This window comes from Lasioglossum baleicum, chromosome 4 (genome assembly GCF_051020765.1).
Source record: "Lasioglossum baleicum chromosome 4, iyLasBale1, whole genome shotgun sequence".
NCBI lineage: Eukaryota > Metazoa > Arthropoda > Insecta > Hymenoptera > Halictidae > Lasioglossum > Lasioglossum baleicum.
Window position 1 is genome coordinate 17721532 of NC_134932.1, and position 15451 is coordinate 17736982.

Here is a 15451-nt window from a genome sequence, read left to right on the forward strand (position 1 = left end):
GGATTCGTATGTGCATATGCATGAGGTCGAACGTTATCTACTCGGTATTATTACATCGCGAATATGCATGTGCAAAAGTTTCCAGTTTCATAGATCAGGCACTCTGCGAAACGAATCAAAGGAAAACTGCTTTCGTCAATTAAGGGGATTCCGAAGGCAAAATGGAATACAATGTTTATTTTACGTTTATTAAAGCCTGTATCGTATTGCTTTCTTAATATCTGTAGGAGCCGCATAAACTACACAGTCAAATTACTATTTATATATTCCGAGAATGTAATCTTTCTGCGATTAAATAACGAAAAACGGACATTAAACTTCGCGTATGCAATCTAGACTCTAATACTCTAGACTGTAGGTCAGACGTATCTAGGCATTTTCATTGAAGGTACAAAATTATTCTGAAACGTTAATGTACGTGTAGCTCTCACAATCAGTTTAATCCTACATTCGAACAAAATTATTATAAAGCAACGAAAAGTGGACTAAAAGTATTATACAATCGAACTTCACGTGTATGCAATCTAGAGTGTAGATCTGACATATCTCGGAATTTTTATTGAAGATAGTATCTACACTGATTTAGTCCCAAACGTTAATGCACATGTAACTCTCACAATCAATTTAATTCCATTAACGAAACTATTATTATAACGACTAGCACGAGTAGCAATAATTAGAATCCAAGCTCTAAACTAATGAGTCACGGATCTCTATAAAATGTTGGGGCCACTTAATATGGATATAAAAACTAATTATCTAACCTCAATTTTAAGACCATATTGGAGATATTAAAAAATTTAAACAAGCTTTTGAAACAATTTGTGAATTACAGGGTGGGGCACCATTACCACTTCGATTCCCGTCATTATTATTATTATACATCATTTTTCGACATGCATAGGTTAAGAGCTTTTTATAGACAATAAAAAGCTGAAATCGATTGATACATAAAAAATATATGATTCCATTTAAAAAATCAAAGTTGACCTTCATAAGTCATTGATGCGTCCTGGAAACCAACAATCTCTATCGAAACACTTCTCGCTATGTATAATAATAATGACGTAAATCAAGGTCACAATATCTGGTGCCCCACCCTGTATATGAACACTAAACCTATCTCGATAGATTTCTGACTAAAACTGACTAATGCGTGCAGCTTTATACAAATATTGAATTTATTTCAAATCTGTACTGTTTCCACTATATGTATTTAGATAATGATTTCCCATGAAAGCGTCTTCATAGCTTCAATAATTGTCAAATGAAAAGTTATTCAATAACAAACTGAATTACTCGTTATTTACGTTAAAGTTGATATTTTAACACTAAACCCACCGAGCACTCAAAGCGACTGAAATGTCTTAGCTTTACAAAAATTACAAGGCTCTATTTATTTAGATTCTGTGCAATTCTTATCACAATATGTGCCTCAGTAAAAAAATCTATCGAATCAATTTTCATGTAACCAACTTCATAGTTTCAATAATTGTGAAATGAAAAATATAAAACTGGTGATTTGACCGACAGTGGTAGGTTTAGTGTTAAAGAAATTGAAGAGCGGTAAATGCGTTCGATAAATTATGAAAAAATTCCTAGTACCCATTTATAAAATCTCAGCCAAGAGATTAAAAAGAATATCAATCTGCGGGTTTTTCAATGTTTAACGCGACCAACAATCAGTTTTACGGAGTCGTTCGTAAATCACTGAATTGCACGCGGGGTCGCGGAAACGCGAAAGAAAAGGAAGAATGCGAAAGTGGCCGGTGTATAAATAATGTGAAAAAACGGTATTGGATACCCCACGGTGAACGGATGAGTTCATGGGAGGGCAAGGAGTACGGCAGGCAGAGGACATATTAAAATGATGCAGGGAGAATCCATGCGATGAAACTCGCAGAAATTCTCGCTCGCTCCCTTGTGTGCCAAACTATTTCAGCACGTGCAGCTAAAAGCAGGAATTCGTGGACTATGCGCGTCAAGTGAAACATCTCGAAGCCGCTTTCTGTTGTTTGTAAACATGTTTTACCAACAAGGTAGCTCTTCTTCGCCAACGATCGATTGGAGAAAGTCAAATACTCCGCTTTCTTTCACGTCGAGCATTGCAACTCTTGGACTATAAATATTTAAAAGTTATTTTTCCAGTACATATAATTAGACGGTGGATTTTTACGCAAAATAAAAATGTTTTACCTGACTAGCAACAAACTAGAGTGAAATAGACATTTATTTTCATTCTTAACATATTTAACAGCTTGAAAATTACATAATAGTGTTTTAAAATTTTTCTAATGTCCTTACTGTTTTATATTACACCTACTCGTATTTGTCATAAATGCATAAAATTCTCTGTCTACATATAATATGCATATGTATAATGTACTTGGGTCTATCATGATCCCAACACTATACTGTACAATAATTAAATTATATTATATATATATTAAAATATGAGTTTAAGGTATCTGAGAAAAATACGACATTTTAAAAAGGCCCTAGTACGATACTTCGGAATAAAAATAAGAATTTCACATATCTGTTTTTATTATAGGCATCTTTCCACCATGATAATCGGCATCCATTAATTTGTATTCAATTTCAAATTCTCGTTACAGTATATCGTATTTTAATTACTGCTCGTCAATGCAGCTTTTTCCCAGAAGAGTTGATTTCACTTTAACGCAGCACTTTGAACAAAGTGACGTTATCAAAAATGGCCGGTTGCATATTCGAACGTTGCGGAGAAACGTTTTGACAGGAAAGTTTCGCATCACCTGACAACCATGTGGATTACCTGAACGTTCGAGCCGCTTGCACGAATGAGACAAACTAGTTCCTCCAGTTTCGAAACAAACTCCACTAACTCGAATCTAGCGCTCGGCGATTTATGTATAACGCTCTGGGCAGTTCGAATATCGGAACGAATACTCGCGGGGTGTCATAATCTCGAGACAGGACTTGTCCAACGAGATTTCAACGCTTCTGATGCCCTCGATCACCCGTGACATTGTCGCAACAAGGATGTTGACGGCGAAATTATGGCAACTAATCTGTGTGGAATTTGGCGAATTCGATGAGAAATTCAAGAGTGTTGAAATGAATATTTCTCCTCGCCTCTACTGATTTCGATTGGAACTTTGAGCTTGGAAATGTTTTATTGTAAACCTGGTCGTCTTTTATATTTTAAATTTAAATACGTTCGGAGTCATAAGCAGAGTAGTCGGATGAGGCGAATTGATTCCAATTGAGGGGAAAAAGTTACCCTCTCTCTGCCAGTAGCGGATCAGTTACGTGACATTGTGACACATGCACGGTAGACACGTCACGTGACCGGGCCCCGCGGAAGAGGGGGAATAGCATCGTAGAAGGGGAAGCTAGAGTGGGGGGACAAGTCTTAATCGGATAACTCTGGTCATAATGGCTGTGCCTTCCGCTTTTATTGTATTACAAGTCTGAAATAACAGTAGGGGTATAGTTATTATAAGTAAATAGCAGAAAGCTTTTAAGTGTAACTTAACCCTTTCACTCCGAATTATTTTTCAATTTTATTGCCAACAACTGCCCACTATTTTCAGTGTTTTATATATGAAATTTACTTCAAAGGACAGTTCCTTGACTGCTACTTATTTTAAACAATTTTGTTTACGAATTATATGTATTAAATATAGCTCTCAAACTTTGTTGTAATTTATATTCGTGAGACTTATATTTGTTGTTAACTAAAAAATAAGAAATTAAATAAATAAAGAAGGAACCAAATATACATATAAAAACCCGTTTTATTTACATATTTCTTTCTCCGATGTCTAGTTATACTCGCCAAAGGAGTGCAAAGGGTTAAAACAGTGGAAATGTTAAAAGAATGTAAACATACTGTTATCATCGACTTATTGAAATTATTGAAGGAAGAAATGTCATTCAGCTCGCATTCATTACAATTAGCCAACGGAGCTCTATGCAAAACAAAAATTTTCTGTCTGAATTGCAACAATCCGCAATGAAATAGACGTTTATTTTTTTTCTTAATATGTTTAATAGATTGAAAATAATACAACAGTATTTTAAAATTCTTCTAATTGTTGTTGCTGTTTGAAATTACACCTACTCATTTGTGTCGTAAATCCATAAAATTCGCTGTCTAATTATAATCAACCTAGAAAATTTTTATTTTACATAAAGACTCGCTGTCTAAATATGTATAATTATGAGTACAACGCGGATCTTTGTATAATATAAAAAAATTTTCTAGATTGATTATGAGTGGATTGCGGATCTTTATGCAAAATAAAATTGTTATCATTGATTGCAAGAAATAGAAACTAAATTTAACGTCATTTCTTCCTTTAATGATTTGAATAGAGGTGAAATCTCATATTGGGTTGGAACGAAAGTTCGTAGCGTAGGTAAATGAAAATTGAAAGCTAAAAATATTTATTCATAGATTTATTCAACAACATATTTTTCATTCTGTTCTATTACTTTTTGCCATTTTCGAGGTTACTTCATTTTATCTTCGATTCTTAATTTGAAAACGCTACGAACTTTCTTCCCAACTCAATTATTGACATCTTCAATTTTTAAAATTTTTCAACAATTTTGAATTTCAGCTACTCAATCTTGCTATAAATCCATAAAGATTCGCTGTCGAATTATGAGGAATGTAAGCTAAGTCCTTGAGGGCTCTCGGTCCTGGAGGGATTAGAGAATGATTACACTATTACACGAAGGAACACGTCCATTGAAAAGCAGTTCAATGACGAAAGGTACAGACGCCTGTGATCGTAGAAAATTTAGACGTCAACGGCTCGTCAGCATCCCGTTCCTGACACATTATTCATAACCTTACGTGCTGTCATATGGCTCGTGTATCGCACGAGCTTGTCTCTTCCCGAGATTACAAGCTGGTCGCGGTTCAAACCGACCCACCTCTAAAAGAACCAATACGCCACCGCGTTGACTGACTCCGTCGACGAACATCGTACTTCGAAATTGGTCGATTTTCGAGATAAAAAGATGCTTGAGCATCATAATTCGATTAAGCGATTTTCTGTTTGTTTAACACGCTCGTTTTGCTATAACTTTCTTCGCTGTATTTCATAAAATTGCAATTACTATTTTATGTTTCAACTACACGCTTTTGCTATAAATCTACACGGAACATACAATTTCTGAGATTTTCGGTCTGGAGATGATTTATTAATCTGTTCTAAAAAGATCTATGGTAAATATGAAAGAATCATTTTTAGAAAACAGCGTTTTCAGATATCCAGACGGTAATGTTTAGCACAAGCGTCTTAGAAATTTTGTAATCAATTGTTTTGGCAAAATGTTTTAACAAGTTTTTTCAAAAATTAATTCTTTCGTCCAAATGTGATTTCTTAGAAAAAAGACGAAGCGTATGACCGATTTTATTTGACCGACAATGTGCAGAAGCGATACAGACAATAAAACAAAAATTTAATTAAAAGCCACTGTTTTTATTCAAATAAATATCTCAATTTAAAGTGCATAAAAGTTTAAGAATTTTTCACACAATAGCAGGATACTTTTAATTATCTTCGTAGGCTTTACTTGAAGTGTATTTTTAAATGACATTGTGGAAGAACTCAAAGATTATATTAAAGTGTGTTGTTTGAGAAATTTATAAATACATATACTGGTACTCTATGAATTTCTTAGTTAAGATTACAATATTATCAAAATTGTTGGACTTCATTAAAGTCAAAATACACATATAATATCGTTGAACAATTTCTCACGTATCCAAGAAAATGAACGTTCTCTCACAAAATACATTTAAAAGCAATTAATAATATTTTCTGAACAATGTCTTGTCTTGCTAAATTTACACGAACCTAATAATTTTCTAAATAGTGTAAATCCGTTTCCTAAGTAAATTTCGTGGATGTATAAGTTATAATTGCCGTGAAAGTTTATTTTAAATTATAGAGATTTCATATAGCACGCAGGTAATACCGTCGCGTCGGCTTTAGTAAGTTTCTATTCGATCCCAAACGAGATAATATCTTAAAATATCGATTCAAAATTATATCAGAAAATAATAATTGGAACATTTACAAAAGCTTGCACAATAATTTCTAATCTTGAAGTACTCACGTGTATCCAAATTTAAAGCACGTAATTATTGTGGAAAAACTTGTTAATACATTCTAATTCTATTCAATTTTCGTATTTTAACAAGAAAAAGTTTCATGTAATACAAACAAATTGTATTAAGCAAGCATAACATATATTAACTATAGTTTTAAACAATATAAACCAAGTATACAATGTCGGTCATGCACGTTGTCATTCCTGTGTACGAAACTGTTTCTTAATAACCATGTACTCAAGTATGATGGAATTATTTACAAGTAATTTATCCGCGACCGAAGTCTATTAAAGCGCACAAGCAATCTGAAATATGATGTTCTATTGCAATTAAGTATGACAACGAGCCTATAGATGTCGAGTTGTGCACACACCGTTCACGTGCGCTGTACTCATTTAACACAGCATCATCACCGCTAATTTATTACGGCACTGATAACTTTTCAGACATCTCACACCGAAGATGGTGAACATAGAATAACAATAGAAAGCGACATTAAAAGTTACACACACTTTCTTTCGAATGCGATCGGTAGCTTAATTTGTTTATTTTCGAACATAGCGAGAAACTGGGAAGAAGCTGTTCACATTTGTGACAGGTAATGTTGTCATTCTTTAAACAATCTAGAGGATTAATTATCCGTCGTGACTCTCCGACAGAAATGCAGAGATCAATTTAATATTTAATGTATCAATTAATGATCAAATTTAACCCTTAGCACGGAGAGCATTTTTAAAAAATGCTATCAGCACTCTTAACTATGAAAGCAAAGAATATACTTGTGAATTGCTTTACTTTATTCTAATATAAATGAAAATGGCAGGTTATGTTTCCACAGCGGCATCACGGAATGCAAGTGAATTACTATGTACACAAAACATGTCAATTACGATTTGAACACTGCACGTAGGTTAATTTTGACACAATTTTATTATTCATAAAATGTTTTACCATATTGATCGAGAGACGAAAATTTGATATAAAAAGTAATTAACACCAGAAATCTTAACGCCTCAGTTCTTGTTCTATTAAATAAATTGCTTTGATTTTAATTAATTTCTATGGTCGCCGAGACGGTAGTCAACATGTCAACTTATTAAGATTATTAAAGCAAGGAAGAATCTTCTGCGTGCCTACTGTTTCTTGCAATTGACGGAGACCGTTTTTATTTTACATGAAGATTTGCAGTCTACATGTAACACTCAGCATGACATTCGGACAGTTTATAAGTTCTCTATGACAATGTCTTTATCCACAGGGTACATTTCATAGAACATTATGAAAATCGTAGCCGACACAAACGCCGCACTTCCCCTATATGTATTTTATAACAAACGAATGTTGTAACAAGTTCCCAAACGAATTACACTCGGACAATCCTCCCATTACAATAGCACAATAATCTTAGACAACCCTCGTTTTTATTTCTAAAGAATTGGGTGTGTAAGTGAACTGGGTCTATCATCACGATTTAGACTTGGATAATCCTCATACATTCTTCTGGTTTGCTTTTAAGTTTCACTCAACACAGTGTCGATGCAACGGTGTTACAGCGGGATCGAGTGTATCTCGTTCAGGATATGGAAAATAATATTTCACTCACCCTGTCGTATTGATGCGTCGCCGTGGCCGCCGAGAAGGATTGAAAAGGCGCCGGCCTGGCCGGACTGTGATGGGCCGCATGCGGATTTGCGTGGGGATGGGTGTGCGGGGCCGCATGTGGGTGGGTCGGGTGCGGCGGCGGCGGTGGCCTCTGATAGAGGTAAGGATAATATTGATACATCACCTCGGAACAGCTCATCACCCCGCCCGGGCCCGGCACCCCAGAGCCGGCCTGCCGACTTGCGTACCCGAACGTCGCACCACCCGTTAGTACACGATTTCTTGTTTCCACCTCTGTCCACTCTCCGCCTCTACCGTCCTCTCCTCAGCTCACAACCCTCGCCTTTACAGGCTACCGATGTCGACCACTGGATTCCTTTCGAGTCGCACCACAGAACTCTTTGCTGAAGTTCTGTCAGGCTGATCCGCGCATCTTCACCGCGAGCAGTTCATCAACAAATACCAATGATCACTCGCAACCTTCGATCTTAGATGCGGCTTTTAAATCCCACGAACCTCTTTTCGATCCCTTTTCGGAGTTGATTGATCACGGTGGTATTTGTGTATCAAACAATGCACTCAAGCTACGTCTTGTTACACGTCACCGGTGTATTTACTAACGGGGTGGCTGGTAAACATTGGAATTGAATCGAACGAAGCACGATAATGGTTCACTAGCGAGGAGGGGTTCTGATACTCGAGTTCACCAAAAATCCTAGGGTACACAGTATCACTGCGCGATTATGATCACCTTTAACACTGCCCCTGATTTGTAGTCTCCCAACAGAGATGACAACACGACACAGATCGTAAAATACAAATTCAATATTCAAGGCTAACGGTGATGATGCCACTTCAGGTTTTCATTTGATACTACCTGATCGAATGGTCTCTAACCTCACGGTGCAGCACTTGGTCGCAGTGTCCAGAGATTACCTTTTTCAGGATGACACGACCCAATTGGCTGAACCCCCTTACAGTTTAAGTACGATAACCGTAAACCACTGTAACAGTGCGGGATCAGTCATGTCACAATCCTTAATCCAGCCGATCGTGTGACAACGTTCGTAAACACCTGTTCTATCGTGAAAACCACCTAAAATCCTAGTTGCCCGCACTCGAAATCTTGTCACTGTCGGCGGTGGGTCGCTGCCGATCGCGTTCCCGTCTATCGAAAACGGCCGTGGCGCACTGTCAAATTCAATCGGCCGATCAGCGTCCAGATGCTGACCGGAGTGTCATGGAACACCTGGTTTACAGGGAGGCAGGTACAACCCTCGCGGCGAGAGACGTAACCGGACCGTATCCTAAGCTGGTGATGTGTCTCTGATGGGCGAACACAGACTGAACCCCCCGACGTCGTGTCACCCTCTCCGTAGGCCCGGTCCGCCGTCTTTTTCCAACTGGTCGCGCGACGGTTCTCCGTCTTTTTCGCTTGCCGCGTGTTCTCTCCTTCCCGGCGAGGGTCAGGGCCTGGCCTCCCCCTTTCGTTCACCCCGACAGAGAGGCTATCATGAAAGGGACCGCCTCCTGGTAGTACCACGGCCGGCCAATCACCGCGCGGGAACCGCGCGTCCAATGAGGCGACCGTTTGCCACTCCTACGCCCAGTCGTCTCTGTATTGATCCCACAATGAACCCGACTGCCGTCGCGGTATTAAGAAGTTCCTACTCGGGTTAAACCATCCCCCTTCCTCCATCGTCTCCCTACCTCTCCTCCTATTCTAGCGAACCCGATCTCCCTCCCGTTTCACTGCCTCGGCCAGCTACCAACGCTGCTCCCATCTCCGGCGTCTGCTTCGTCTTCTTCTTCTTCTTCCTCCTCCTCCTCCTCCTACTTCTCCTCCTCCTTTTCCTCCACCTCCTGGTCCTCCTCCTCTACCTTCTCTTCCTTCTCCCTTCCCCTCGCTGTCCCTCTTCGTACGTGGCTCGGTTCGCCACCCTTTCGCCACTTCCAACCCCAACACCCGGACGGCCGGAGCCAGCCCGCGCGCATAATGAGTCTTAATTAACAGTTTCGCGGTGTTTTGGGAAGCTTAATTTGCCGCGCCCGGCGAGCCTAGGAGGAGAGACGAACGGGCTCCCAACCACCTCCCGGAATTTTCTCCCGGCAGCCCGCTAAAGGAAAATCTGGCCCCCGCCGAGACTTCCGCTACCGATCGGCTCCCGTGAATTGATTTGACAGGGTTAATGGGAACGGTGATTGTGCTCGAACGATGCCGGACCCGGCCCGCTTTTTCCGTCTGCCGGCGCGGCTGTTGCGTTCGCATTTCAATTCTTTGATGACGATGCTCCTTCCACGGAGCGGCGGACTGGCGAATGTGATGTAATTTGTGGATATTGCATGATCCCCGCAGAATATGCGAGCGGACTTTGAATAAGTGTAATTGTTTGTGTATGCCGGGTACTGCAATTTCTAACTACATCGCAGTTTTGGGTAATTGCTAGCGTTTCAATGGTAGCTTGCAATTTAATTATCGTGTGCTCCCGTTGATTCTCGACGTTGATCTTTCTTGAATATTATTTAGTGATTCCGGCAGTTTTGGTGAGGTTAGAAACCGTCTTCCTGTATTATAGGGAAAAAATTAAGTAATAGTACTAAGCTGTTTTTCTTTAATAAGAAATATGTGTTTTTATACATAGGCTTTTCGTGAAAACGAATTAATCAATTTGGTGAAAACGGTTCATTGTATTCCAATTATTTACATTTATGAATTTAGTTGAAACATAATAGTCATTGTTTATTACCTTTTGAGAAGACGTGTAACATTATTTTCTATACCATGATAACTTTATATGTATTATTTGAAATTGTAAGTGTTACGAGTATAGATAAGACTAGATAACAACTAGATAACAATTTCTTTCTTCTTTCAATAATTTCAACATGCCGAAAATAACGCAACATTCTTAGATTCATCTAATCTAATGTATTCACAGTTTTGTTACTCGCCCGTCCATATTACACGTGTTGTACATTATTTTATTATGTGATACATCAAAAAATGGATGTGCAAAAATTTGAATTGGTCTAGCTGTAGCTGACATGAAATCATAAAAATCATCCACCCGGTAGACTGAGTAATTGTCAAACCAGAAATGTGAAATGATTAATTTCGACCCCTCGGCTAGTTCTACCATTGAATAAAAAAGTTAGTATAACTAAATTCGAAAGGGGGATGACTGTAATCGTCACTAGCGCGACGACAAGGTCAAGAACGCTTTACGATACCATTGATCGGGGGGTGAACGGTGACACTGGCGGATAAACAGCGTGAAAATGATAGGAGCAAACAGCATCAGGACTCGAGACACTTGACCGTGACGAATCTTGTCCTAGCTGGCGCCTAATCTCGCGTGTAACTCGGCAGGTCTGTGAAGGACGCCCCGTAGCGTCGGCTAAATCCAATAACCCTCGACAAGTGTGACACGGGGCGCGAGGCCTTTTTTTCTCCTGTCGCAGTGTCCCGTCCCGGGGGTTCACCGTGAACGATCTCCATAGAGGATCGACGATCTTCGTAGCCGGCTCTCGCCTAACCGATCAAACGGTTTTCGCCTGCTCGCGGAACAGTCATCCTGCACGTGGCCACTCGACAATGCGGGAGGTGCACCCCGCTGCTAATAGTCGGGCATTAAATTTGTCGGTGATATTGCTGAACGGGGTCGTGGTCCCCCTTCAGCTTGGACCCCCCTGAATGGGACGAGACGTCTGAAATATGCTTCCTCGCGATTCAACCCCAGAGGGATGCGTGCACCCGGACAAATAGTAGACAATGACAGCGAGAGAGAACAGGGACAGGGAAACACTGGACCGTAGATCTTCCAACAGGGTTGCACGGTTTTTCAAGTTAGCCCTTTGAAAGGTCCTTCAAGAGGATGCTCCTCTATCGTGGCCATAGGTGCGCGATCAACGTTGTAATAACTAAAGTAATTTCGCTACTCGATGGGAGATGCTTCGATGAGTTCGATGTAGGGGATGGACTATTAATAACAGAGATCGGGAAAGTTCTGGAAGTTTTTAATGGGCTCTATTTAGAACGGAGAACAGTAGACTCTTTTTAATGGGACCCCACCAAACCACGGATTCTAAATTTCTTAACTTATTGTAATATACACGCAAAGAAATTTTATTGAATTAATTCCCTACTAATGCGCCGCTTGATGTAACAATGGTGCAAATCAAAACAGTTAATCATTGGATAATTAAGTAAAGGTTCATTTCAATGCGATAATATCGTCGGATGTGTTACGTTTGTCTTATGCAAGCCATGCTAAAATTAAAATGTTGACTCACACAACTTTTGCATTAAACGGCACATTAGTGGGGAATAAATTCCATAAATTTATTTCTTTGGGTGTATACATGTTGCAATGTAAACGCTGAAATTTTGAAACAGCATACTCTTGCTATTTTTATAATGTAATATGAAATTTTCAGCGATCGGTAAATCTAATATTAAAAAACATTTTCACATTACGAGTTCCGATGAGGAGAGATAAAGGAAAGTACTTGAAAGTAAAAGTTTCAGTTCGAATAGACATTTATAAAATATGTAAGTAAGATATTTTTTTCTAACAGGAATAGATAGTATTTTGTTCGTCAGTATTAAAACAGTTTTCAATCATTGTTAAAGATTACTAAATACCTGGAATAGTACGGAATTATTCGTAATATTCTCGTACGTATGCATAATGTATAATTCACTGTTTAAGCTTGTCTGTGTTCCTCTTATGAAACTTTCTTTGATGAACTTTCTACAATAACTTGATTCCACAGAATTTTTATTATATGGATTCTAAAATTCTATTAAAACACTTTATAAAAAAGATATTTAGAGGATCACTTCTTTCCATAAAAATTGTCTAGGGTGTAGGCAGTTCCTCAGTTTAAAAACTAAGGATAACTATTTATTTCCGTCTGCGATTAATAATGCTTTCATTCGAATGATTGTGTATTATAGAAGTTGAATATTGGTTGAAGGTTGTTAACACTGAGAAATGAAATGTATAGAGAACTGGAGAATAATTTTTAATTGGGCGCAGGTATCGTTTTTTTACTTTTCTATAATATGAACATTAAACAAATTCTAATAAATTGTATAGTAAGTATCAATACGTATCAGAAATTATGTAAAAGTAAAAAAGTGAAAAACATTGATCTTCTAATCATGTGATTTCACTACAAATAGCAAATTAAAACTAACTACAAATAGGTCTTTAAAACCATTTTGTTTACAAAGAAAATTTTCAGTATTCTACTAACTATAGTTACAATAATGAAAGCAGTATTAAATTAAACAATAGTGACTTTTCACACCTACCACGTTCAAATGACTTTATATTTCACAATTATTGAAATTATAAATACGAAATTATAAAAGCTGACTTCTTTATTTGAGCATTATAATGAAAAGTGACAAAGTTTAAGTAAATTAAATCTTTTATGTATAATTATACACAACAGCTTGGTAGGTTTAATGTTAAAAGGCTGGAAATTTTATGTCGGATATGTGCGTTAACTGTCGCTTCGAGTTATTATAAAGTGAATCATTGCGCCGCAAGTATTTCATTTAAAATGCACCTATGCGACCATTGTGTTAAATATGGATCGTTGAAGTATTTTCCTCGATGTAGAAACGAGGTATGTGAAGGACACTTTAACGTATAATCTTAATCGAGAACGGCATACCAAACGCATTTTTCCACATACAAGTTTAATATTTCATAAGGGAATTTTCACTGAAATCGTTGACTGTATCCTGTACTCACTATCATTTAAAATAATATATTTACTTTAATTCTCGTGGAAGCAGTAATAGCAGTTCATCAGATGAACTGTTCTAGCATTGACAAGAACGTCAGTGGATATTGTTACGCGATTTTATTATGAGCCTTTTTAGAACAATTAATACTTTTAGAATGTGAAATTTTGAATTTTTTAAAATGATTTAAATGTAATAGAAAATCGTAGAAACGGATATGTATACTAACAAAAGCCTGGAATGCAGTTACCTCTTACTGTTTGTCAGAATTTCTGAATTTCTTGGCTGAGTCGTAAACTTGCGACTTCTTGTAGCGAAACCACGCAGCGATTTCCGCGGGAAATTTTCCGGCGCGAAGGGATTGATCATTAATTGGTGGTTTATCATCGATTGCTCTGCGTATATTCGCCTTACAATCAAAGCCGCCTATATCTTATTTGTGGGACTGCACGAAGAAATTCCGTATTTATCTCGACGGTTCTGTATTAAAGGATTCAAGCGAATTCTCGTAGGGACCTCCCTTAGTAAGTGCCGTCAGAGACGAACGTACCGACTGCAGGTGTGAAAATTCGCTAAAGCCAGGCGAAACAATAGATCATTACGAGGTTAAGTTTGTCGGAAGGGTTCGTGGACGCGGCAGAAGCGGATCCGCGTTACTCTAGAGCGGAGGAGGACAAAAGCGCAAGGTCGGGATAAGAAGAAAGAAATGGAAGAGAGACAGCAGATCTCCTGGAATTCTCTAATTTGCTATTTCGGCATTCCGGGCGATCCTTGTGCCGAGCTCGTTCGTGGGACTTCTCTCGTGAGAGGCTGTAGCTGATCTATCAAAAAACGCGATTCCGCCGGCTCTTCTTCTGTGCCGAACCGCGCAACGACCAAGGGCTGCTGCACGGCTGCCGATGGGAAAGACCGGTTCGAATCTACGATGAAAACCCTTGGAAACGAAAAGAATTCCGTGTCGCCAGGGAATACTGCGGCTATACGAAAATTATATCGCGTTTATGAACTGTGCTCGAGAAACAAAGGTTTCGAACCTGATCTTCGTTTTTGACGCATGAAAGAAACAAAATAAAATCGTACATGAAAATTAACTAACAGAAAACAGAAAGTATTTCAACACAATGGTCCAGAAATCTTTTCCTCCCACTACCTTCCATTTCTTAAAAGTGAGAACAGTCCTTATAGGTCAGTAAGCTTCTTCTTATTTTTAACCATATTCTGAAAATTATTAGGAATATCAAAATCTCTATCGAGATATAAAAAAAAATGATCTGTCATCGTAATTATTTTAAAGAATCGTTTTACAATTCTCTAAAGGTATACATTAAACATAGTTTATAGTTTATAATAATAAAACCTTTTCTATTGTTTTCCACTCTTCAGTGAAATGTTAACGAACATTTGTGTTAAATATTCACAAGATACTAATTTAATCAGTGATATTTTGTTCACTTATTAAATAATAAAGTAACGTAATATACATACATACTGTCGGCGATACTCCAAAGGAAATATTCACCCTTTCTTTCCTTATTTTAATAAATAAAATATACATTAAAGTAAACGCAGTCAGTTTGTTTTAATATTAATATAAAATCCATATTTACCCTATTGAAGAATTATTCATACCAAATGAAAATCTTTGTTATCATTTTAAAATAAACATATTAGAAACTTCCAATTTTTCGCAGTTTAATGAGTCGATTGAATGATGTGTCATAGCAGGCAAGATCTCGAGGACTAAATTTATTAAAAATTTGTTGTAATAAAAAGAAGTGCTGTTCAAATAGATTAGTTTACATATATTGATGCTGATAATAAAAACAATTCTAATTGATAAAAAAGCGGCTGGTGCAAAATATAAAATACGCGACTTACCTCCACTTGTTCTTAACTTTCGATGAACAAATGTGCTGAAACTAACATTATTTCTGAAAACGCAGCGTTTCCTAGGAAAATAATTAAATCAGAGA

General features: G+C 37.8%; 1 protein-coding gene across 2 annotated transcripts in view; it reads right to left on the reverse strand.

Annotated features, from left to right (window-relative positions):
- Vg (transcription factor vestigial) overlaps positions 1-10417 on the reverse strand; it is a 144177-nt gene extending 133760 nt beyond the window's left edge. Inside the window, exon 1 of one of the 2 annotated variants that reach the window (XM_076421614.1) lies at positions 7719-10417. In XM_076421614.1, the coding sequence (XP_076277729.1) occupies positions 7719-7916 (198 nt within the window). In that variant the 5' untranslated portion in view covers positions 7917-10417. The remainder of the gene's footprint in view (positions 1-7718) is intronic. The other variant, XM_076421613.1, reaches the window with a different exon arrangement.
- Positions 10418-15451: the final 5034 nt, after the last annotated feature.